The 26338-nt window shown below is 42.6% G+C and overlaps 1 protein-coding gene across 1 annotated transcript in view; it reads right to left on the reverse strand.

The window, feature by feature from the left end:
* Positions 1–482: 482 nt before the first annotated feature.
* Positions 483–26338, reverse strand: part of UBXN2B (UBX domain protein 2B) — a 33755-nt gene continuing 7899 nt past the window's right edge. Inside the window, exons 4-9 of the mRNA XM_075920660.2 lie at positions 24502–24667; positions 24076–24162; positions 19924–20033; positions 16510–16647; positions 12345–12506; positions 483–2088 (exon numbers count right to left, since the gene is read on the reverse strand). Of these exons, the coding sequence (XP_075776775.2) occupies positions 1926–2088; positions 12345–12506; positions 16510–16647; positions 19924–20033; positions 24076–24162; positions 24502–24667 (826 nt within the window). The 3' untranslated portion in view covers positions 483–1925. The remainder of the gene's footprint in view (positions 2089–12344; positions 12507–16509; positions 16648–19923; positions 20034–24075; positions 24163–24501; positions 24668–26338) is intronic.

The following is a 26338-nucleotide window of genomic DNA, read 5'->3' on the forward strand; positions in this document are numbered from 1 at the left end:
TACAAATGCATGTTGTATTTTTTCTGATCTTGAAATAAAGATTTTTACCCAGATGTTCCAAAGCTTTTACATTACAAGTTCATTGGCTACTTGGAATAAAGAAAGGATGATAATGTGAAGAAGTTATATGTCTTCATAAATCCTGAAAAATTAGTATCCATTTATTTTATGTAACCACAGTTCCTTATGCAAAATAAACTACTTAATTTGTTTTTACCTGTGTGGAGCTTACATTTTATTAGGGATCAACATGAAGCTAATCCTTGAATCCAAATATGGCCAAACTTTGGAATGGTTCAGATCCATATGAGAACTCTTATGTGGAGCTCTATAATTTAGGTCTAGTATTTAAAAATTGTTTTTAACTTATATTTCCTTCCCACCTCACCTCAAACACACAACGCGCATCATGCAAAACACACAAACAACTAGTTTGTCACAACATAATTGAGAATTACAGAATATGAAAAAGCTATCGGACATTTTTAGCTTAAAATGTTTTCTTTATTGATTAGCATAAACAATGTATTTGTGATAGTTTAAATCATGCAGACATTTGTCTTACAAAAATCTGACCTCATATATGGTTTCAAATGGCTAAAAATAACTTATAGGTGGAAATGCCTGCTTTGAAGTAAGAATTTAAAATAAAGTCTTCTGAGCAAGGGTGAACTAAGTGTAGTGAAATAAGTTTTCAAGATGTTGGGAAATAATATTCGTTTTTAAAATAAAAAGCCCATTTTCCACTTCACGGTATTTCTATCTGCATAGCAGAGTGCAAGATTAAACACTTTAAAAAGGATGTATTTTCAAAGAATTGTGATTGTTTAATCTTGTAGGTGCCAATGAGAATAAATAAAATTGCATAACAATATGTCCATGGCACCATTATGAAAATTTAATACTTTTGGCCAAAATACCAAATAGGAAGACCTAAAGTCCACGTGCAAAAAATGCATGTAAAATGACATTTTTTGTGCATTGAAGTGATTGCATGAACAAGTCTTGTATGTGTGCACACAAATGTCGTTTGGGCATCTAAACAATTGCTTGTGTATGGCATTGAGTATCGGCATAGATCTCAATTGCTGTGGGTGTTTGAATGTGATTGTCAGTCCAATTATTTTGAAATTGTGAACCTTGATGTTTGTCCATTAGCTATTACTCGCTACCATTTCTATTAAACTAAATTCTTATCAAGATAAGAATTACAACTAAAGTATGAGTGAGAAAATTATTAAATATCAGTTAGATTATTAAATATATTCAGAAAAGGTTGAGATTGGTTTTTCTTTTGTTACTGATCCACTCATAGTGAATGTTATGGAATAATGTACAGGAAAATATTTATAAGTTATTTTATGTAATTGTACTGCACCAACAAAACAGAACAAGTAGAATATTTTAAAATTATGTTACAGCATGTAAACAGGTCAACTTACAAAGAGAATACTTGAAAATCTATTTGCTAAGGGAGGTAAACACATCTCAACCTACTGAGTTAAATTTTCAAATCACTGTTTACCAAATCAGTATAAAAACATTTCCTTAGTGCAAGACTTACCAAGTGTGTAAAAAGATTCTGACTCCCTGAAAAAAACTGCCCCCCCCCCTAAAAATATAAGCAATATCTGTGTTACTCAAGTAGCTTATTAGTTCTTGCTAAGTTTGGAACATATCAATTTATACAAGCTTAGTGTCAAAACTGTAAAAACATTTTGTGAGAAATAACTTTAAAATATGATTCAAAGATGCAATAGTTGGAAGACAGAACAGAAATAAAAACAAAACTGAGCTGTACAAATGGAAAAAAAGATTTGGATTTGGATTTGATTCCTTTTCTCTGCACCATTGGAAGCATTCTTTAACGACAGTTTGGCACATTATGTATCCCCAAAAGCTATATTACACTGACAGGTGCAAAATTATTTTAGTTGTTGAAGAATCACAGTGTTAAGGATATCTGCTTCTTGTAGTGTCAGATTTTCATCGGTTAGCTCTTTATTTGGAAATGTAGTCACAAGAACAAAGTCAGCAGCTGCAAATGTAGGACGGGACTGAATAATAAAGTCTCGAACATCCATAATCCTGTTGAAATAATAGAATATGATATGATATAAACACTGAAAATTAGTAACGAATTAATTTCAACAAGAATCAGCTGCCAACACCAATAAAGGCAAAAATTTGAATACTGCAAACACAGTTTGATCGTACAGCTATATTTGATAATATTCTTCAAATGATGAGGATTACAATCTAGAGCTCTTTGCTTTTTGAATAGGAGGACTGAAAAATAAGGGTGAACATATGGCTTGTCTTACCATATAAAGTTATTCACCTTGTAAAATAACCTTGAGCTGCGTTTCTCTCTGAGTGCTCTATGAGTCCTTGATTGGAGATTTTCAGCTACTGGTGTCTGTTTGGCCTGTGCGCTTGAACACTATGCCTGAAGAAGTGGGCTGTGCCCACGAAAGCTCATGATACCATCTACGTGTTTTGTTAGTCTATAAAGTGCTCCCAGACCTTTTGTTGTTTTTTAAGTTTATCCTATATAGGGATGTGCAGGCAAACAGGCCTCAGTTACTTCTCTACCCAAATGTCCCTTAAGGAACAACCTGAAGCAGAGGGGAAGAAGGGAAGGTAATAGAGCACTCAGAGTAACACGTCTTGAAGACTACTGTAGTTATTGCACAAGAAGTGGTTACTCATCTTCTTTGAATAGGGAATCTATCAGTGCTCCACTTCAGAAGACTTCTGGGCACTATCCCCACATCAAGGAGTAAGCTTCATACAGGCTATGTCTACAGAGAAGATTGAAGCTGCTGCAGTCAATCTCTTCTGGGGTTCAAATTAGTGAGTCTAATGAAGACATGCTAATTCGAACTGAGAGGGTGCTCCTTTTTGCACCGTTAGTCCTGCTTCTACAAGGAGTAGGGGAAGTTGATGGGAGAGTGTGCTCCTGTTGACCTCTCACTGTGTGGACGGCACCAAAATTCAATTTAAGATACTTCAACTCCAGCTACGTAATTAACATAGCTGGAGTTGCACATCTTCATTCAAACTTATCCCCTAATACAAACCTAGCTAGAGTCCAGAATTGAAGATAATACTGCAGAACCTACTGATGCATCAGATCCAATGATATGGAGGCCACGAAGATTCATAAATGTGTGTACTAAAACCCATGCAGTGATCCTACATATCTCAGAAAATGGAACGTGCTTCAGTATTGCCGTAGATGTTGTCTGAGAGCTGGATGAATGTTCTATTCACTGGGAAGGGGAGGAGGGGAAGAGAGAAGGGACTGCATACTTGTGGACTCTCAAGTAAAAATGAGGTATTAATTTCAATAGTCTCTGAATAGAATTAGAGGCTCCCTGGATCTATCCATGATGGAGATGAAGAGCCAAGGTGACCTTTGAAATTGCCAAAGCTCTTCTGACATCCAGGGTATGGAAATACCTTATAGTTGAAGAACACATAAGGGGAGGGATCTGCCATTAAGGCCCCAATTTTCGCAAACCTATGGGCTGATATGACAACAACTAAGATGACTGTCTCCACAAATAAATCAGTGCAAAGTATCATTGTTTGAATGAGGTCTTATTAAGGTGATTGAGAACCAAGTTGAGGTCCCAGATGGGAGTAGGCTGACTCATGAGCAGGTAGAGCTTGCCAAATGTTGTAATGAATCTTGATGCCAGGTGAGAAAATACAAAGAATTCCAGAGGGGGATGAAATGTCCCTTAGTCATGTTGATGGAAAATTCCAGTTTCTTCAGATCCAGCAAGTAATCCAAGATGGATGGCAGTGGAACTCAATCAGGCCAGAGGGAGCAACCACCACAACAAAGAGAATATTTTTACTATTTCTGTAAGTAAGCTATGTCTTTCTGTTGTTTAGTACCACTTGTTATACTCCCACAGAGCAGAAACCCTCTAACCCCAAGAACCTTTAAGGAACCATGCTCTGAGATGTAGAACCATTAGGATGGGATAATTCATGCAACCTGAATTCTGAGATAGAAAGTGAGGAATGGTTGGAAACTTGAATGGCAGTCTGACTGATATGTGAATGAGGAATAGTTTACTAAGTTTACTAAGGCTATGTTGGCAAAAAGGTTGACTTGTGGCAGATCCCATCTCTGAAATATGCTGTGGAGAACTGGAGTGTCCAACTCCCATTCACGATCCCATGAGAAGCGTCTTCTGAGGGTATTGGGAGGTGGTGTTTTGAAGGCTTAGGAGACAGACCACTGAAATATGGATCTGTGCTATTGCTTCATGGTACCTGTCCACTTGCTGATGTAGAATATGTAGGGCATGTTGCCTGTTATCATCCTGATTGTTTTGCCCTTGATGAGGGCTAGAAAATGACTGCAACCATTCCTGGCAGTCTGAGCTCAGATTGACGTGTAGACTGATTTCCTGGGCTGTCCATCTGCCCTTAATTGTGAAGGAATCTAGATGGGCTCCTATTCTAACATGGGTGAATCATTTTTTAAAGTTACTGAAAGGGTCGGGCAACTGAAAGGGATGTTCAAACGGACATTGATCTGTTCTTTCCACCAGCTTAGAAGCGTTTTAAGATACCTGTCCAGAGTATCCCTGACGGGAAGTAGGTTGATCTGAGCTAAACTTGGAAGCAGATTTACATGATTGATCACAAAGGTGCAAGCTCCCATGTATTCCAAGAATTGAAGACAGTTATTTATTGTGGTTCTAGGACTTCTTTGAATAGTTCAGTCCAAAGGAGGATAGGCTCTGGCTGTCAATGAATCCAAATACACATCTGTAAACAGTATCCTTGTATGGGTGTCAATGTAGATTTCTTTCGATTCACTGCAAGCCCAACTCCTGGAACAGAGCAAGGGCCATGCACATGCACTGCTTCCTAGGAGCATCTCTTCAGCAATCAGTTGTTGACATATAGAACGACTAGAGTAATTTCCCACTGAAGGTAAGATACCGCTACGGCAAATAATTTTGAGAAGAACCTCATGACAGTGATAGGCCAAAGTAGAGGCACACCTATGGGTGCGCCTAAGTGGGCTGTGGACTACCTACTTTGCATCCTGGTTCACCCAAATCACGGCCAGAGCTCCTTGAATCCACAGTCTGGGATTCCCAACCCAGGATTGGTTTCCATCAGGCGTGCTTCCTTGATGGGTAATGCCAGTTGGAGTGTGTTGCTGATTGCATGATATCTAGCAGTCTATGTTGCAAAACTTTGACCTCTTTGAGAAGAATCTGAAGTGTATCAGCTATCCTAATGAGGTCTAGAAACTGTCTGAAATTGTCACTATGAAAGGTGGTGGAAGCACAACAATCTCATCTGGAGAGAAAGATGAGATGGGATTTTCAGGCTTCATCTACCCTAACCTCCTGATTTTCAAATCTCTCTGGTGGTGGTACTGATTGGGGAGGAGAAGGTTGCACCACCCTACTCTTCCTAGGAACAGTACCAAGCTGTTGCTGATAGGCCACTCAAAATGTCCCACTACGGCAAATGTAATCCATATGGAAGTGAAAGCAGAATAGAAGGTTGGTTATACCACTCTTGGTGGCCAATGCAACCCTCTCTATGGCTAGCCAAAAAGAGATTCCTGAAGGGTCATGTTGTTGACTCATGACCGAGACAGGAGACTGACTGGAAGTCTCCCTCTTACTCTTCTATTGCATCCCATGGGGGAGGATGACAAGATGGGGCCGGGGGAGCAAGACACCCACTGAAAATGGTGCAGATTCCTACAGTGTCAGAGGACTGTAGTCCAAGAGACTGGAATCTTGCTACCAAAAGGCATGTAGAACCCATAAGAAGCATGGATTCTGGTCCATCAGATACCACAAAGTTTTTATAATACTGGAATTCTTGTGATATTGAGAAGGTATCCGGTACTGAAGTAGTAGCCGAGGTCATGGTCTCCAAAGCCAGTGGCACTGATGAATTGCACTCCAGGTGCATAGTGATAGCTGAATAAATTGCACTGGCATCAATGACAGAGTTAAGGGGAATAATGGCACTGCTGGCTGAGTCAGATCTATTAGTATTGACTGCTGGGCTTAACTTGACAGCACCCCACACCTGTTCTCCTTGAGGGTAAAGGATCCTGACACCCAGTCAGAGCCATATCTCCTTTCCTGGGTGCTCCAGTAGTTCACGCCCCACCAGTTCACTGTAAAGAAGGCTTTGGCCTCGGAGGCCAGAGATTTGGCAGGGGACATGATCTTTCTAGAGCTGGCTCCTTGGAACGAGAGTCTGCATTTCTCTTTATGGGAGTATTCCCAGAAACCTCCAAAGTCTTCCCCTTCCTAGGGAAAACTTGCCTCAAGGTAAAAGGCATGCTCTGGGTGTGCCAGGCATTCAGGAGGTAGATGATGTCTCCCTTGGCCTAGACTTCAGACCAAGCAAAAGTTGCTATTCTGAGAAATGTGGGACTCCCACACCAATGAACACACTTAGGGTGTGTCTAGACTACATGCCTCCTTCGACGGAGGCATGTAGATTAGCCAGATCGGAAGAGGGAAATGAAGCCGCGATTAAAATAATCGCGGCTTCATTTAAATTTAAATGGCTGCCCCGATCTGCCGATCAGCTGTTTGTCGGCAGATCGGGGCAGTCTGGACGCGATGCCCCGACAAAGAAGCCTTTCTTCATCGGCACAGGTAAACCTGGTTTCATGAGGCTTACCTGTGCCAATGAAGAAAGGCTTCTTTGTCGGGGCATCGCGTCCAGACTGCCCCGATCTGCCGACAAACAGCTGATCGGCAGAGCGGGGCAGCCATTTAAATTTAAATGAAGCCGCGATCATTTCCCTCTGCCGATCTGGCTAATCTACATGCCTCCGTCAAAGGAGGCATGTAGTCTAGACACACCCTTAGAGTGGACCAAGTTTACAAGAAAACCTATCAGCAAGAGAGAAAGCATTAGAAGTCTGGTGAGATAGGCATGCCTTACCAGAAAAATGAGTCTCTCGGAGGAAGAAAAGGGGGAAGAGAACAAAACTATTCCCTCACAATCTATATCAGCGTTTCTTAAAGTGTGTTCCGCGGCACACCCAGTGTGCCGCAAGGCAGTCAGAGGTGTGCCGTGGAGAGAACAGAATTCAAAATGGCCGCCTTTAAAAGGACAAGCCTCCTTTTTTTCCCCCCACCCCTCAACTTTTCCCTGGGGACTTTGTTTTTTCCTCAACAAAAAAATCCTTGGTGTTCCCCATAAAAAAAATTGTTTGATGTTTCTCGGTCTTAAAAAGTTTAAGAAACACTGATCTACAAACCATAGCTGCTACTAGCAGTAGTCATCCATCACTGACAACCACAACCATATTATTACAATTCTCATCTATGGCTATGCTTATGACTCTGAAGTCCAAACCCTGATGCACAAAGCTGGTCGAACAGACGGCACAGAAAGTCCATCGAAGATGTTTAACGATGCAGCTCTATGATGCATTTCACATGTAGCCTGGAAACAATTCTGTCAATCTCACTGAAATCATGGCATGCTAATCTTGTCGGACACCTCCTGTGAGTCCAGTTCTGAACTGTTTGAGTTCTTTGAGATTAATCCCAGCTCACACAGACTGTATTTTAAATTAGATTTGAAATGCTCATACCGATGAACCTTCTTTCTTTTGCCCTACCTCTACTCCCCATACAAGGTCTGTTTGGGAGGCAGTGGTCTTCCAGTCTGATGACATGTCCACAGTCCACCTACGTAGTGCTCTCAATATAATTTCCTCAGTGCTAGTTATTTTTTCTCTAATTATATTATCAACTACTAGACTAAGCACCTGTACACTAAGGAAAAACAGAATGGCTGAGGCAAAGGCAGATAAACTAAGGCACCATCTCAGGCCAAAGTGATTAAGAAGCAAAGGGCAGTTTGCCTGCATACCCCTGTATAACCACGGTGTTTGGCATGAGGCGGCATAGGGTGTATGTGAGAGACAAAGTCACTGCTAGCTGAAAAACTGCAATAAAGGGCTCCAAAGGCACATGAGAACTTGATGCAGAGCACCCACAGGGGCACATCATGGAGGATCGAGGCTGTGGCACAGAAGTTCACTGGATAAACACCTTTTATTTTTCAATGTAATTTACTCATTCAGCAGTTTGAGTACATGCATAAAATCAAATACACAACACGACAAAGCCAAACCAAATTATTGCCAGTTCCTTAATCAGCTTCAATTCCCAGTGATCAATACTGTCCCAACTCCACAAGTCCAAAAGAAAAGAAAACCAATACAATAGCACCTCTGTTGTGTAGCTAGGCACTGAAATTATGATGGTCCCTAAATCACAATGTCCAGGACCAGAACTCCCACTGCCCTGGTGCATAGTTCCAAAATAAACACCTTTAATAAATTCATGTAAACTTGACATTCACACAGTCTCTGATTATGGTAGGCCTGAGTGAGCCATGACCCCACTCAGGTCCACAGCCTTTCTGCACCCTGAAAAGTCAGCAGATTCTGGTTCTGACAGAAAAATGCTTATCGAGGGCAGGAATATGTTCCAAATCCAAAAAGTCTTCCATTGAATACCTTACCTACCATCCACAGTCTAAGAACTGTCAGCAAAAGTACTTCCGATGACATCATAAGCAGTGTCAGCACATAGAATAGTAGTCATTTGTCCGCCAGCCACAATGCAAGTGGGGCTGGAGAACAAAATTACTGTTGCAAAAAATAATTATCTTGTGCAATCTTTGGAGAGTTAGTGTAATAAGTCCTCTTCAACCAACAACTAAGCAGCACACAGCAACATTTTGCAGTAGTTGTAATTTCTCACAGATCATCTGCCACACATTGGCCAGTGAAGGGTGCTCTATATTGACATCATTAGTGCTTGGATAATTATGACAGCTATAAGAGAAAGGGACATTTTTGCCTAACAAAAATATATGGAAACAAGTGCTCATGGCTATTAATACATGAGATTCCAGGGGCAGGTTGGGGTCCAGAATCCTCCTCCTACTTCTGGAAGGCAAAACTCCTTTGAAAGTGGGGAAACTCCCTCAATAATGGGGAAAAATGGCATGATGATCACACATTTTAAATTTTGGTCAGGAACATTCAATGCAGTGGTTTGTCACAAAATGCTGACTTACCAAAACTTTTTGTGAGAACACACTAGTTTCAACAAAACTCTTGTCAGGAAAGGTTTTCTGGGCTTAGGATGGAATTTCTGAGAGAAACAGACATATCCCTCGCCGCCCCAAAAGTCCTGTGGTGTAACTAAGCCCTGAATACTGCAGTGTGCTTTCTTAATTGTTGGTTGAAGAGGACTTATTACACTAAATCTCCAAAGGCTGCACAAGTATGTTATTTTTCTTCTGGAAGAATTTTGCAACATTAATTTTGTTCTCCAGTCCTATATACTTTGCATTTTGGCTGGTTTAAAGATGATTACTCATTTTTTATGTTGACACTGCTTAGGACAGGGCTACTCAACTTTGGAAGCCCGGGGGCCACAATCATACCCACAGAACAGGCCAAGGGCCGCAACTTAAGCGCGGTTGCAAATATATGCAAATAGCTTCTTTGATACTGACAGGCATGAATACAAAGATTGATGCAAGATACACAACACGCAGGCCCCATTTAAGTCAGTTCTGCTGATATTACTAAAATGCAATATTTACCTGATTTTCACCCATATGACAGCACTTTTAATGAGCAATGACAATTCAGCAATTTAACTACTAAAACACATATCAACGGAAGACCATTACAGCCTCTCCCTGAGTTACGAATGAGTTATGGACCAAATACTTGGCCATAACTCAATTTGTTCGTAACTCGGGCCTCACTGAGTTACATAGCGACTGCGCTGTTTGTAAGCGTGGGTCATGTTCGTAACTCGGGGACGGCCTTTAAGACTGCTCCATGGGAGCTTTGGTCGTAAATGCGAACAGTCGTAACTCGACCATTTGTAACTCAGGGACAGGCTGTACAGGCAGTCCCCAAGTTACGCGGATCCAACTTACGTCGGATCCGCAGTTACGAACGGGACCTGTCTCCCTGGTCTCCAGCAGACCAGGGAGAGGAAGCAAAGCGGCGGAGCACGCGGGCAGTGGACAGCCCAGACGCGTCTGGGCTGTCCGCTGCCCGCGTGCTCCTTGGCTTTGCTCTGCTTTGCTCCCTGTCTCCCTGGTCTGCAGACCAGGGGGACGGGGAGCAAAGCGGCGGAACACGCTGGCAGCGGACAGCCCAGATGCATCTGGGCTGTCCGCTGCCCGCATGTTCCGCGGCTTTGCTCCCCGTCCCCCTGGTCTGTAGACCAGGGAGACGGGGAGCAAAGCAGAGCAAAGCCAAGGAGCCCGAGGGCAGCAGGACAGCCACGGCGTGTCTGGGCTGTCCCGCTGACCCCATGCTCTGCGGCTTTGCTCCGGACGCCTGTGGTACAGCAGCTGGGGCGCTGCCGGTTGGTCCCGTAGCGCCGCTCTGGGTGCTACTGGACCAACCCGGCAGAACCCCGGCTGCTCTGCCCCAGGCGTCCTGATTCAGCCACTGCTCGTCAGTTTCAGCAGCGGCTAAATCAGGATGCCTGGGGCAGAGCAGCTTGGGTGCTGCTGGGTTGGTCCAGTAGCACCGAGGAGCGGCAGCACTACTGGACCAACCCAGCAGCACCCCAGCTGCTCTGCCCCAGGCAGCCGCTGCTGAAACTGACCAGTGGCTGACTACAGGAAGCTCCTGCCCCGGGCTTCCTGGAATCAGCCGCTGATCAGTTTCAGCAGCAGCTGACTTGGGGATGCCTGGGGTTCTTAAGTTGAATGTGTATGTAAGTCAGAACTGGCGTCCAGATTCAGCCGCTGTTGAAACTAATCAGTTTCAGCAGCGGCTGAATCTGGACGCCATTTCCGACTTACATACAGATTCAACTTAAGAACAAACCTACAGTCCCTATCTTGTACATAACCCGGGGACTGCCTGTATATTGATTACTACCCAAGCCCCCACCCAGACCTCTCTCACTCTAGTCTCACTGCCTGGCTCCGCCACTGCATCGCTGTCTTGCTGCCCAGCTCTGCCACTGCCTTGCCACGCGCCTCTTGCTGCCCCCAGCAGCTCCTGCACATGCCGATGTGACCTGGCTCGGGGAGGCGCTGCCACTGTGGCAGATGCAGCAGATGTGCTTTGCCGCCACCTTTTGCCACTCCCCACCTCCTTGTTGGCTGGCAGTTCCCACACACGCGCAGACATGGCTCTGCTTGTGGGGAGGTGCTGCTGCTGTGGCAGATGCGGCAGGCGTGCTCTGCCGCCGCCTCTTGCTGTCTCCACCTTCCCTCCCCACCCAGCTGGCTGGCAGCTCCTGCGCGCACAGCCTGGTTCAAAGCTGCACGGCTCAGTGCTTGGCTCTGCTGCTGGAGCCCCAGCAATGAGCCCAGGAAGCAGCTCAAGGCACCACAGGCTGCATGCAGCCCATGGACCGCGTGTTGAGTAGACTCGGTGTCATCCGAAGTTATGGTGTCATCCAAAGTACTTTTGCTGACAGTTTCTAGACAAGCAGGACACTCAGTTGTTAGAGCACTCAGCTGCATGCGGGAGATCCAACTACGAGTCTGGTTCTCCTCGATTCAGATCAGGGAACTGAACATGGTCTTCCACATCCCAGGTGAGTGTCCTTTGCACCCTACATTGACTATTATGGGATTTATTTTTCTTTGGCTCTTTGCAACTACCTCAAAAGATTGTTTTTGTGCCTATACAGAATGTGAGTATTTTTGACATTACAAAAATTGTAATGGGACAGGAAATCTATTTCCAAGAAAGCTTTACTTCCAGCCTAGCAGCAACACCATTATTTTAACTGGACTGAGCCTCAGCTGCCTTGCTCTTAACCAATTAGGGGGGGGAAAAAAGAGAGGTTGTACTATTCACGTTTTAAAAAAAATCCTTCTGCTGACTGTATCCCAGCCTGAACTGTCTACCCTCTGCCATCACAGCTCTTACGCACATGAGCAGAAAGTGTGACAACAGTATAACTCTGCCAAACTCTGCACAAATACGCCCTTAGAATGGGTAAGTAAGTGCAGAATAGCACACATCAGCCAGCCAAACAAAGCCAGCATGATCTTGGATGGTGAAAGTTATATGAATTTAGCAGTTCCTAATGAGTGAATTGGATTACCCCCGGAAGTGTTATTCTACCTCTAGTATTGCTCTATTGCAAACATTCATAATTAGTAAAGTGCTTACACACTGTATCTGCGTAACAGTCATTCTGTCCTTTTTATATGCCAGCTGCTACTTTAGTTCCTTTTCTATCTACTAGATATAAAATGTTACTGAAAGAAACACGGTTAGTTGTTGTACCTCTATGACATTAGTTTACCTGTGTGTTTGATTGAATCTTTGTATCAAACGGCTTCCATCTGCTAATCTAATCTGAATTTTAGTTGTTGCAATGGAGTCATCAATCAGAATAGTGGCATTAAGAATGGATTTCTCCTCTTCTTCTGGGGAAGAAGGCGTACTGACAATTTCAGGTGTAAGGCTAAAAGGATTGAAATGCAGGTATTAAATCTTTCTTTTCTATTTGAAACCAGCATCATGCACTGTATACTAACTGGCAGGAATACTGAAAAATATCAAAATTGTCTGCATTAATATATGGATAAGATTTTATATACATGTACTTTAGTTACACAAGAGCATTTTATCCATACACGAGCTTTCTTGTATGTTATTTTTTATATACAGGACTTATTTCATGCATATCACCACTATAAAAGGGAAGGTTAATACAGTCATACAGATGAACATTTTTGGTAATACTACACAGGCAAACCGCTAGTTCGAACTTAATTCCAACTAGCGGAGCGCTTAATTCGAACTAGGTAAACCTCATTCTATGAGGACTAACGCCTAGTTCGAATTAAGTAGTTCGAATTAAGGGCTGTGTAGCCATTTAATTCAAACTAGTGGGAGGCTAGCCCTCCCCAGCTTGCCCTGGTGGCCACTCTGGGCACCACCAGGGCAACTTGTCTGCCCCCCTCCCGGCTCCGGAGCCCTTAAAGGGGCACAGTCTGGCTATGGTGCCCGCGCCAGGTGCAAGCCTGCCAGCACCCAGCCAGCAGACCCTGCAACTGGCACGACACGAGCCTGCCACCCAGCCCTCTGCCTCTTCCCGGGATCAGGCTGGCGGCTCCCAGGAGCCTGCCTGGGGCTGCAAGAGGCGGGCGCCCGCCTGGTCTAGTGCAGACATCGTGGACCTCATCGAGGTTTGGGGGGAAGCCTCCAACATCCACGACCTCCGCACTAGGCACAGGAATGCGGCCGTCTAGGGCAGGATAGCTGACAGCCAGGCCACCCAGGAGCAGGTTTGCATGAAAATCAAGGTGGTCCAGTGAGACCCTGAGCCCGGAGCTTAGAACATAAAAACATAAGAATGGCCGTACTGGGTCAGACAAAAGGTCCATCTAGCCCAGTAGCCTGTCTGCCGACAGCGGCCAACACTAGGTATCCTGGAGGGGATGGACCGAAGACAATGACCAAGCCATTTGTCTCGTGCCATCCATCTCCATCCTTCCACAAACAGAGGCCAGGGACACCATTCCTACCCCCTGGCTAAGAGCACTCCATGGACCCAACCTCCATGACTTTATCTAACTTCTTTTTAAACTCTGTTCTAGTTCTAGCCTTCACAGCCTCCTGCGGCAAGGAGTTCCACAGGTTGACTATTTGCTTTGTGAAGAAGAACTTTCTGTTATTAGTTTGAAGCCTGCTACCCATTAATTTCATTTGGTGTCCTCTAGTCCTTCTATTATGGGAACTAATGAAGAACTTTTCTTTATGCACCCTCTCCACACCACTCATGCTTTTATAGACCTCTATCATATCCCCCCTCAGTCTCCTCTTTTCTAAGCTGAGAAGTCCCAGTCTCTTTAGCCTCTCTTCATATGGGACCTGTTCAAACCCCTGATCATTTTAGTTGCCCTTTTCTGAACCTTTTCCAAGGCCAAAATATCTTTTCTGGGGTGAGGAGATCACATCTGTACACAGTACTGAAGATATGGCATACCATAGTTTGATACTTCCCCTCCTCTTCCTTCCCCTGGCTTCCCCCTTCCAGCTCCCTCCTCCCAGGTTTCCTCCTCCCCACTCTCACCCTCTCCCACCTCCTTTTCCCAGACTCCCCGAGTTTTGTTCAATAAAGAGAGTTTCTATTTTTGAACACACGTGTCCTTTATTTTGTACATCAGGAAGGGGGGCTAGGGAGGGGTAAGTGGAAGGAGGTGAGGGAGGAATGGGGTACGAGCCCCCAATGGGGAAGACTGGGGTGGCTCTGCGGGCTCCTCAGGGTGGAAGCTCTCCTGCAGCCCCCCAATTGACCGCCCCCCCGATGGCAGCCTGCGGTAAGTGCAGCCAGGCTGATGGCCAAGTGCTATGATGTGCCGAGTGTGGGCATTCAGGGCATTCCAACCCAGGACTGCTTTGCTGTTCCTCATTGAATTAGACAAGCGAACAGGGAACCCCTGAGAACTGTCTGTCCAGGGTGGGGGTTTGGTCTCTTTAAGCACAGCTCTCGGCTAGCCTGAGACAGCAGCTCCACGCTCTAAGTCCTAATCTGATGCCCTGCCGGCACTGCTTCCGGCCATCCTTAACCTCGGTTCAGGGTCCACTCAATGTAGACATGCTAGTTCGAATTAGCAAAATGCTAATTCCAACTAGTTTTTAGGTCTAGATGCACTAATTTGAATTAGCTTAGTTCGAATTAACTAATTCGAAATAAGTTAGTTCGAATTAGTGCTGTAGTGTAGACATACCCTAATTTATTATTGGTGATCTGTACTGCGATATCCAAATTTACTATTGGTGATCTGTACTGTGATATCCAGGAAATGGATCTCTCATGTAGAATGGTCCAGGCTGAGACTGATGGTGGGGTGTAGGTTGTTAAAGTCTCTGTGGAATTCATCCAGTGTTTCTTGGCCATGGGTTCAGATCATAAAGAAGTCATCGATGTAGCATAAGTAGAGGAGGAGTAAAAGGGGGCAGGATGTGAGGAAACGGTGTTCTATATCAGCCACAAAGATGTTAGCATACTGTAGGGCCTCCAACTTCTGCATTCATTGTGCCAGAGTGGGGAACAGCCTTGACAGGAAGCTTGGCCAAGTCCCACATATGAGGAGGGGAAAGAGGAAGTGGAAGGCTCCCAATGTCAATGCTGGGCTGTCAGACCTGCACCAGGGGAGAAAAACTCAGGCAAGTCCCCTGGGGAGAGGGGGAAGAGACACTTTGGCTGTGAACCCTGGGTTGTCAGTGGGACTCAGGCTTTAGTCCCAGCCCCAGGTAGCAGGGCTCAGGCGAATCCCATGCAGTGCCATATTTTCTTTTTGGGAAATATAGTCACCCTATCCATTTTAAGATCCTGGTTTTAGTTGCTTATAACTTTTCCAAATGGTAAGCATTCAGGCTACAATGTTCCGTGCTGGGTGTCCACTTCAGGATGAAGCTTTTGTAAAATTTTAGCAAAAGTGGTTGAGTCACAACCATGAGAATAAAGTCCAGGGTAAAATATGTGGCTTTGCCAATGTTAAAACAAATTCTTATAACGGGCAACTCCGTGCTTTGGAGCAGGGACTTGAAATTCGGCAAGGGTATCACCCTGGTTTCAAGGGTGCAGGTTCTGCTGTTCTCATGGAAAAAACTCCTAAATTTGACTAATTTATATATATAAAAAAAGTATACAATCATGTAATTATGCAATTTCCTGGGGAGGGAGGGAATAGGAAGTTTGAGAGGGCCCACAAAATGACAGTAAGGCAGCCAAGCCAAATTTGAATGAAGAGGTGTTACCACTTTGGGCACGGTCATGTCAAGTCTGAGGTGAGCTGCCAAGCTGAGAGCCCCGAGGAAATAAGATTACAAATAGTGTTCATACTAGTGACAGAGCTAGAGAAGGAAGAGGCAAAACCTAACTGAATGCAGAAAAGAGCACTCTCATCCTTGTGAGGAAGGCAGAAACCACACAGTCCTATGGCCTTGCTGACAGCCCTCCTCCCTCCTTAAACTCTTTCATTTCCATGGTAATTTTAAAAATTCAGATGGATGTGTCAGCTTCAGATTTTGAACTGGACTACAAAAGCCTACTCTGCAGCCTTGAATAACGTAAAAGAAGGGATGCATACATTGGAATAGAATTAGATGGAACAGGCAACCTTAATTCTGGGATCTTCTAACTTAACATATTTGACTTGTGATATTTTGGATGAACAAAGTGCTTGTTTTTATTCTCTACATTCTCTGACCAAGACTGATCAGTGAACACTTCTTCTATTAAATGCTGTAAGTGGAAAGTGCACTAGATAAACATCTCCAGAAATCTCGGTAACTCAACTAAATCAGCATCTAAAAGGACTATTTGAACAGCATCATAGAAAACATTACAAGAATAAAATGTGCCTTTCACAGCCATCCTGAACACTACTCTTCTATCATGTGCGTCATTGACAATTAAAAAAAGAGAACATGAATTTATTTAAATTTATTTTTACCTTCCAAGTTTTTGCCCTTCTCCACTGAAAGCTTTGAATTTCAATCTAGGCTTTACATATTCCTGTTCTTGGTGGTCTTCCATATCCAAGTTAACTTGGCCACCATGCACCAGTCGTTGAAGTTCCAAAGGAATCTCTCTTAAACACAAAAAACAAACCATTTTAGCTGTCTCCTTAAAGTACCCAGTAGAAATTCCCAATTACAATACACTAAAATATTGCAGTATGGACCCTACAAAAATCTAAACAATTTACTGCATATTTGAGAAAGTCTGTCTGTGTGTCTGTTCAAGAACTCCGCCTAAACTTTAAGATCTAGGTCCACCAAATTCAGTACAGGCAGTCCCCGGGTTACGCAGATCCGACTTAAGTCAGATCCGTACTTACGAACAGGGCTTTTCTCGCCCCGGAGGACGCGGGCGGCGGGACCAGAGAGACGCGGAGCAGGGACCAGGGAGACGCGAGCAAAGCCGCGGAGGACCCGGGCGGCAGGACCGCAGCACGTCTCGGTCCCGCCACCCGTGTCTCCCTGGTCTGCTGGGGGGGGGGGGGGGGGGAAAGAGGTGCACTAGCTGCGCGCCCCCCCCCCCATCCAGACCAGGCTTTTCTCGCGGATGCCTGTGGTAGAACAGCTGGGGCACTGTCGGTTGGTCCCGCAGCGCCGCTCCTTGGCGCTACTGGACCAACCCAGCAGCACCCCAGCTGCTCTGCCCCAGGAGTCCTGATTCAGCCGCTGCTGGTCAGTTTGCTCTGCCCCGGGCTTCCTGGAATCAGCCGCTGATCAGTTTCAGCAGCAGCTGACTTGGGGACACCTGGGGTAGAGCAGCTGGGGTGCTGCTGGGTTGGTCCCCGCAGTGCCGAGGTGCGGCGCTGCGCGGACCTACCCGGCAGCGCCCCAGCTGTTCTGTCCCAGGCGTCCAGATTCAGCTGCTATTGAAACTGATCAGTGGCTGATTCCAGGAAGCCTGGGGCAGAGAAACTCTGCCTCAGGCTTCCTGTAGTCAGCCGCTGGTCAGTTTCAGCAGCAGCTGAGTCTGGATGCCAGTTCCGACTTAACTTAAGAACAAACCTACAGTCCCTATCTTGTACATAACCCGGGGACTGCCTGTATACAGCTTTTCTTATCATAACTTAAAGCTAAGTAAATGACTGATTGTTCCAGGAAAATGGGATGTGGCTGGAATGGATTTTTTCTATATGGTTTTATGAAAAGCAAAGACAGACTCACCAGGCAGGTGAATGGGGCTAGCAGGGGGGCACCTTGTTCTGTCCAGGACTGCCCCATCCCCGAGCCTCAAATGGCTTTGAGAAATAATCAACTGATTATTATTTGATTATTACATATCAGTAGCATCCAGGGCCTTCAATTACTAATGCTATCCCATTGTATGTATTTGTACAGAACTTGGCACAAAGATACAACCTCTACCCTGAAGAGCTTACAATCTCAGACAACAGCCAATATGTAGAGGGATGAAGAGAAGAGGGATTCTATCATATATGCATATATTCATTATACCTCTCATTATATATGGTTTCAGAAATTGGACTTGGCAGTCCCTGGAGTAATTTCAAATGTTCAAAATTTATTTAATTTTATAACTTTTGTCATGTTTCAATACTCATCACAATAGAAATTGTAACCCTAAATAAACAAAAAAGTGTGTTGAGTAATTTTTAATAATATTGTACTTTACTTTTGCATAGCACCATTCAATTCAAAGGATCACAAAGGGTGCATTTATACAGCACCTTTAGCTTGAAATAGCTTATTTTGTAATTTGGCACTGTCTACATAGCGCCAAATTTTGAAATAACTCGCTATTCCAAAAGACCCCTTAACCTTCGTGGACATCAGGATAACCTGCCTTCTATTTCAAAATCTATTTAGAAATAACGGGCTGCTTCAATAGATGCGGAACAGATATTTCAGGATACTTCCAGTATCACAAAGTAGCTCTACAGTGTAGATGTACCCAAAGTCCTTTGCAAATCTTCAACATAATGTATTTATTTTATAGACCCCCCCACACACACCAAAAAAATGCATCCATCTTTTAAAACCATATGTTAACAGTATAGAAGGTAAAATGTTATCAAAATATTTCTGCTAAGACTGCCCTGAGAGAAGAAAAATGGTTCTTCACATACACAGTGGATACTTCGCAGGTATGAAAACATTATTCATGTTAAGGAATAATCATACTGCTTTTACTCAGTCCAGGATAATATGAATATTCAAAAAGAAGAAAGCAGTTGTAGCAGTGAATAAGCTGTGAAATATTTTGAATCATAGTTGGCAATTCTTAGCCTACTGCTGGAGGTGGCCATCATATTGAAGTATGATGTCATGTGTGACACAGGCAAGGTGGAGCCCCAATTTTAGTGTTTGATTACAAATCACAGTCTAGGTGATGGGTAAAGTGCTCTAGCATGCTGCCGTCTAACTGTCCCATGCAGATTCTGCTGGGGCAGTCTAAAAGATAATTAGTTCTCAATAACACAGCCCTATGTGAATGAAGCACCTTTAGAGCACTTTACATATCATACCCTCTGGCATGCTTTGCTGGTGCTCTATACACAAGCCCTAAGAGACTGAACTAATGTACAATTTGATTTAAGCAGTGTTTTAACTACCATAACATAATTTTTAGTAATTAAACTTCAAATATTTTCTTTTGACTCCAAAAAACAAACCTTTCACCTGTATTCTGCCAAGAAGGAAATAAAAGAACACTTTCTATGTAGCAGAAGGGTAGAATCTGATGTAGTGGGTCTTTGCCCATAAAAGCTTATGCTCCAATAAATCTGTTAGTCTATAAGGTGCCACAGGACTTCTCATTCTCTATGTAGATTATTTCTGGTTGAGCACTCAGAAATGACCTGCACACAGAGTGGCAATGTGTTTAGGCCCCCTCTTGTGGCAGAGGGCATGTGCATGCGTGTGTGTGTGTGTGTGTGTGTGTGTACACACACACACACACACACACACACACACACACACACACACACACACACACACACACACACACAGATATTGCTTGCCAACATCTAGGGCTCAGAGGTTAAATAGACAGTCTATGGAATAGTCCCATATTGTGGTTCTTCCCTGCATCACAAAAACAGGTTTTTAGGATAGAAGGAAATTTAAAAAGTGCACATCAATCGTTACAAAATTTCAGGAGGCATAAGTGCTTTTTCTTCTATTGCAAAGAGGCCTGTATCTCTGAAGTAACAAACAGCTTAACCTTGTTTCTGATAGAATGATTATGTAACGTTTCAGTACTCAACTGTGTAATACTGTGGAAGAGATGCATTCTTTTTAATATTCATCATAGTTTTATTACTATTTCCCTTCTTTCCAACTGATTGTTATGAGAAAGTCAGCAAAATAACCATCATTATAAAACTTACCCTCTTTTAACAGACTCAAGAAACTGAGCATTTGTTGGGTCTGTGTAAGATCTCAACTCTCCATCATCTAAACTGAAACCATTACTCCACAGTTTAAGCAAAATTTGAACCTATTGAGCAAAGACAGTATAATAAAAAAACAAATGAAACAATTCCTAAGTAATTATCTGATTTTTCTGTGTACACATATTGTCATATATTAGAATACCAAATTTAAAACAAACATATTTTGTAGCAAAACACTGAAACATAAAACAGAAGGCAAAAGAAAAAATTGTGTTTATTTTTGTACATAGACTTTGAACTGCCATTTTTAGATTCCTTAGAAAAGTGATTTTGACTTTTACTAACATTGGCACTATTGCTACAGTTGAAATTACAAACTCAGTGGTACTGAGACCTCAGACAGATTGGCACCCTTGAACTTCACAATAAGCCTTGACTTTTATCAGTGACATAGCTAATAGATAAGATACAAGGTACACAGAAAGAACATGCCAACTATCATGTATTAGGCTTAACAGGTGATGCAACTGCTTTCAAAAGAGTTAATACTCTTTGTTTAAAAATGACCTTGCCCCTGTAAACTTGCAAATTACTACTAGTATTCTAACTGCTTGTGGAATAAAGCAAAAGTTACAGTTACTAATTCCCATAACTAGCTTTATCATTGTTATTTTTATCATAACACCTAGGAGCTCCAAATCATTGACCTGACTGTGATAGCCACTGTACAAACACAGAAGAAAAATACAGACCCTGCTGGCCCTCTAGACCTTAAAGTCTATAAGATAAGAGACAATAGATGGATACAGACAGGCTGACTAGGGAGCATAATGAGACAATGAGACATACTGGTCAGTATGATAGGCTGTCATCTCAGCTCATCCAGCAGCCTAATCATTGTTAATTTTTCACTAGGCCTCAGGGCAAAGAAGAATTTTTAACAGGGATTTGAAACAAGTTAATGTGGTTGTTTTGTGGCTGCTTACAGGGAGATTATCCAAGGCACAATGGACAGCATGAAAGAAAGCACTGAGGGTATGTCTACATTACCCCCCTAGTTCGAACTAGGGGGGTAATGTAGTCATCCGGAGTTGCAAATGAAGCCCGGGATTTGAATTTCCCGGGCTTCATTTGCATGAAGCCAGCCGGCACCATTTTTAAATGCCGGCTAGTTCAAACCTAATCCGAACTAGCTAGCCCGCTAGCACGGGGTTCGTACTAGCCGGCATTTTAAAATGGCGCCGGCCGGCTTCATGCAAATGAAGCCCGGGAAATTCAAATCCCGGGCTTCACTTGCTACTCCGGATGACTACATTACCCCCCTAGTTCAAACTCGGGGGGTAGTGTAGACATACCCTGATATACTTGTCTGCATATTGAACAAGTGGGTGATAGAGGCTAGCATCATAGGCTTACAGAGGTAGGATTGAACCTTTCAATACTAAATGAGAAATGACAGGTTGCATGGTGGACAGTCATAGAAGGCCTTGAAAGTGCAGACAAGCACCTTATTTTTGTTACAATAGCGAAGAAGGGAGCCAGTGAAGGAATACAAGAGAAAGGTTACATGGTCAAAGGAACAAGATAGGAAAATGTTCTTTGCAGAAGAATGCTTTGATGGAAATAAGCAGGAAAAGACTGTATTTGTAATGGCCAGAGAATGGAGCCATGTAGTCTAGATACATCCTTGGTGTGAAGAAATCCAGGGTGTGAATATATAGTGCATTAGCCTCCACACAGTAGCAGGTTATGAGGATCCTTCTACGGTACACCGAAAATTCTGTAATGTGCTTTGATTTACTGCTGTTCATACAACCAAATTTCAAACAACAGTATGTCAAAGCACACTACAGAACTGTTAGTATGTCATAGCAGGATCCACATGTGGACTTTGTGTGCAGCAAGTAATGCACTGTTAATTCACATACTGGTTTGTTGCACACTAAGGGTACGTCTAGACTACATGCCTCCGTCGACGGAGGCATGTAGATTAGCCAGATCGGCAGAGGGAAATGAAGCCGCGATTAAAATAATCGCGGCTTCATTTAAATTTAAATGGCTGCCCCGCTCTGCCAATCAGCTGTTTGTCGGCAGATCGGGGCAGTCTGGACGCGCCGCGCCGACAAAGAAGCCTTTCTTGATCGGCACAGGTAAACCTGATTTCACGAGGCATACCTGTGCCGATCAAGAAAGGCTTCTTTGTCGGCGCGTCGCGTCCAGACTGCCCCGATCTGCCGACAAACAGCTGATCGGCAGAGCGGGGCAGCCATTTAAATTTAAATGAAGCCGCGATTATTTTAATCGCGGCTTCATTTCCCTCTGCCGATCTGGCTAATCTACATGCCTCCGTCGACGGAGGCATGTAGTCTAGACACACCCCAAGTTTCTATGTAGGAAGTCCTTAAAGGAAGAAGTGACAGAACACTAGTTAAGGTGGGGAAAGAACATGAGATATCAAAGGCTATGTCTAGACTGCAGTGTTAAATCAGAAAAAGATACGCAATTTGTGTACTTCAAATTGCGTATTTTTTTAATTTACTTTCGAAAGAAGCTTTTCCAAAATCTGGTGCGTCTACACGGCACCAAATTTCAGAAAAAAGTGCTCTTTCAACACATCCCTTATGCCTCATAGAATGAGGTTTACAGGGATGGTGAAAGAGCATGCACTCTTACTCGAAAAAAATTATTTAATGGCGGTATCACAGAAAAGCCAAAGATAGACGTACCCAAAGATAAAACCCAGGTTGCAAATATGGGAAAGCAGAGGAGTTAACAATGGCGTTAGAGAAGAAAATGAAGAAAGATTAGGAGAAAAGTTCTGGGTCAGAGGGAATGAGTTTGAGATGGCAAAACAGTTATTTTTATATACTTATGTGAATGTCTTAAGAGGTGTAGAGCGATGAAGATTAGCAGCAAAGAATTAGATTTGTAAAATAATTGGCAGATAACCGAAATCATGTGAGCACAGAGGACAAAGTGGAGATGACCCTTAAGGGCACCAGAGAAAGATGCTTTAATGTTAATTTAGTTTTACAGGTTTTTTAAAGTGTAGTTTTACTCTGAAAAGTGATCATCTAAAAATGGCATCATTTTACTTCACAGCTCTATTCTCTGTATATTCAGAGTCATGTCTGCTCTCTTTGAGGGCAAAAGTAAATGTTTTACTATTCTTTACCCCTGTTAGCACTGCTGACTAAGATTCAGTCACTGTTGTTTTTTCCCATTTTGTGCATCAGCAAAGTTGTTTATTAAGTCACACATATCCAAGTCTGCTGAAGATAATGGCAGAAAAATCAGGAAACAGCTCTTCTGTTCTACTCAGTTTGTCATACTGAATCCAGCACTTTCACGAGTGTAGCTTAGGGCCCAATTTGGATGTCAGAATATTTTTTTATTGGTGATGTTTGACTCTCACTGTGCAAATAATATGCAAGTCTGACAGGAAAAGGACATATCTTTCTAACGATAAGCTGACAGAAATAACAACTACACTATTATGCCACTTTTATAAATAATTTGTATAAAGTAAAACCATTCTGGCTGTTTGATCTTCATCCTAAATTGGATTTAAAATTAGTAATAAAATATTTATTTTCTTTCTACCCAATATCAACTTTAGAAGGATCTTATCTAGCTAGCGAGTACTCCAGTAGCTTATTGTTAAGGACAATCATTTTCTAGTTCACAGGGAATAAAGACAACATACAATATTACAAGTTATGAATTGTTGTGAAGTGCTTAATAGGGCTAAATCAACACAAATAATGCCTATGGAACCTTAAAATATGGCATGCTCCTCCTCACAAAATTAAGCTTTTTAATTCCAAAGGAGCATTTTGCAACTCAGATTAGAGTTTTGGAGCACCCACATAAATACAACACTTTTTCACAACATTGCACCCAGTCAGTCAACTTCTCTTACAAACATCTCTTTCTTCTACCTTCATAATCTATGCGTTTTGTCCATGTAGATGCTTTAGCTTTAAGAAATTATTCTTAAAATGTACTTTACATGGCTCTGTAGCTATTCATTATGAACAAAACTATTGTTACATAAAAACATCTTAAGAATTTGGGCTTCAAAACATTACTAACCAGGGTTCAAGATGTGTAGTACTATTTCCTGCTGTTCAACATTTTACTTACATCTTGTCCATTCTGATTTTCTCCATATATATATTCGGAGCGCTTCAGTGATGCATCACCCAATCTGTACCCACCACCTGAAAATGACTGATAAAATATTTAAAAAGAAAGTTAATTAAAAAAATTAACAGCCTGAATAGATACGTGAAACAATTTACAGGGATATTTAATGAGGTGCAAGCATATAAATTAAAATGTCAACAAGCCTGTTTTTTGGTTAACACAAACACAAAATGTTCTAACTGATATGCCTTCTAATTAGGATATTAGGTAGTTAGAAATTATAATCATGCTAAGCAGTTCATGTACTATGAAATATTGAACGTTTTCAAACATTAGTAATATAATTCATGAGGCAATAAGTCATTCAGACAAAAGTAATTATAATTCATTTAGTTTTTAAGAAACTATCTTTTTTGTACTTACTTTAGCTTTACTAAAATCACCTGAGGCTCTTGCGGCTTCATCCAATGGAACTGCACCATGTTCTTTCGCCTCTTTGAAAAGTTCATCAACAATTTTACTGGGATTTTTATTATTAGAAGGCCCAACAATCTGTAGTCCACTATATTCTGAGTCACCTGAGTAAAATCTTTAAACAATAATGTTCATGAGTGACAATCATGAACATTATTCATGATTAACGTACTGTATGGACACCCATTTTTCAATTTAAAAAAGCTCAGTAAACAAACTGATCACAGAAACATTCCATTCAGTTCTGGCTTTCCCAATACACAAAGAAGCACGGCTCAAAGTATCGTTACATTAGTGGCTCTACAAAGATATACTTTGGGATTTCCCTAAAAGATAGGAACCATAATCGTAAGTTGTAGCTAACACAGTACCGCTATAGCTGTGGCTTTACATGCTTTATCTTGTGCGGATTTCTGCCATTTACTCGAAAGAATAATCTCCACTGTGAGATTTTGTGCATGACATATGGCTGGTCTGATCGAAATACAGGATGAACAGCATTAATTTATATTCTGAGGCTCTTTAGAGTCTGCAGTAACTTCAAAGAAAGCCATTGGATAAAACAAACAATAGTGAACATCTAAGTTTTTTTCCAAAATAGATTAATTTCTAGCCATTGAATGAGATCCATTTCATAGAGTGCATTATTTAGTAGTTTTATTATCTAAGGTCAGAATTTATGTACATGTTCAATAGTAAGAGTAAGAGACTAGAAGTGCTATGGGTTAATTTGTGCTTAGACACAGCTATGCAAAATCTTTAGGTAAATACAACATACTGCCAAGCAGTAGCATATTTGATTTCAGTTCTAACTCATCTGATTCGAAATATCCAATAAAATGCTGAATGCTTCCTATTTTCCTTGGGTATACTATTTGACTGTGTCTACACTGGGCCACTTATTCCGGAAAAGCATCCGCTTTTCCAGAATAAGCTGCGAGCTGTCTACACTGGCCGCTTGCTTTTCCGGAAAAAGCAATGACGATCTACTGTAAAATTGTCAGTGTTTTTCCGGAAAAACTATGCTGCTCCCGTTCGGGCAAAAATCCTTTTCTGGAAAAACTGTTCCGGAAAAGGGCCAGTGTAGACAGCACAGTAATCTTTTCCGCAAAAAAGCCCCGAACGCGAAAATGACGATGAGGGCTTTTTTTCCGGAAAAGCGCGTCTACATTGGCCACGGACGCTTTTCCGGAAAAAGTGCTTTTCCGGAAAAACATCCTGCCAATGTAGACGTGCTTTTTCCGGAAATACTTATAATGGAAAACTGTTCCGTTTTAAGCATTTCCGGAAAAGGGTGCCAGTGTAGACGTAGCCTTTAAGTATAGCAGACAAAGTGAGTTGATTCAGGACAAAACAATTCAGTCGGATACCATTTACAAGATTAAAACTAGAACATAAGAATGGCCATACTGGGTAAGATCAAAGGTCCATCTAGCCCAATATCCTGTATTCTGACAGTGGCCAATGCCATATGCCCCAGAGAGAGTGAACTGAACAGGTAATCATCAAGTGATCCCTCTCCTGTCACCCATTCCTAGCTTCTGATAGAGGATAATGCATGTGTCGACAAGCTTTTCAAACTAACGAGCCAAAGTACATCAACATTCAGAACAAGTGGTCAACAAAGAACCAGTATAAAAATGGCCATTTGCATGACTGAAAATATACAAATTAATATTATTGATAAATGACATGATGATTTAATAAGAGCATAAATGAAACACTGTACTCACAGACTTGTTTTAATGGGACTTCTGCTGCTGCTGGGGGTGCAGTTTGTGGACAT

Source organism: Pelodiscus sinensis, chromosome 2, assembly GCF_052426305.1.
Source record: "Pelodiscus sinensis isolate ZL-2025 chromosome 2, ASM5242630v1, whole genome shotgun sequence".
Taxonomy (NCBI): Eukaryota; Metazoa; Chordata; order Testudines; family Trionychidae; genus Pelodiscus; species Pelodiscus sinensis.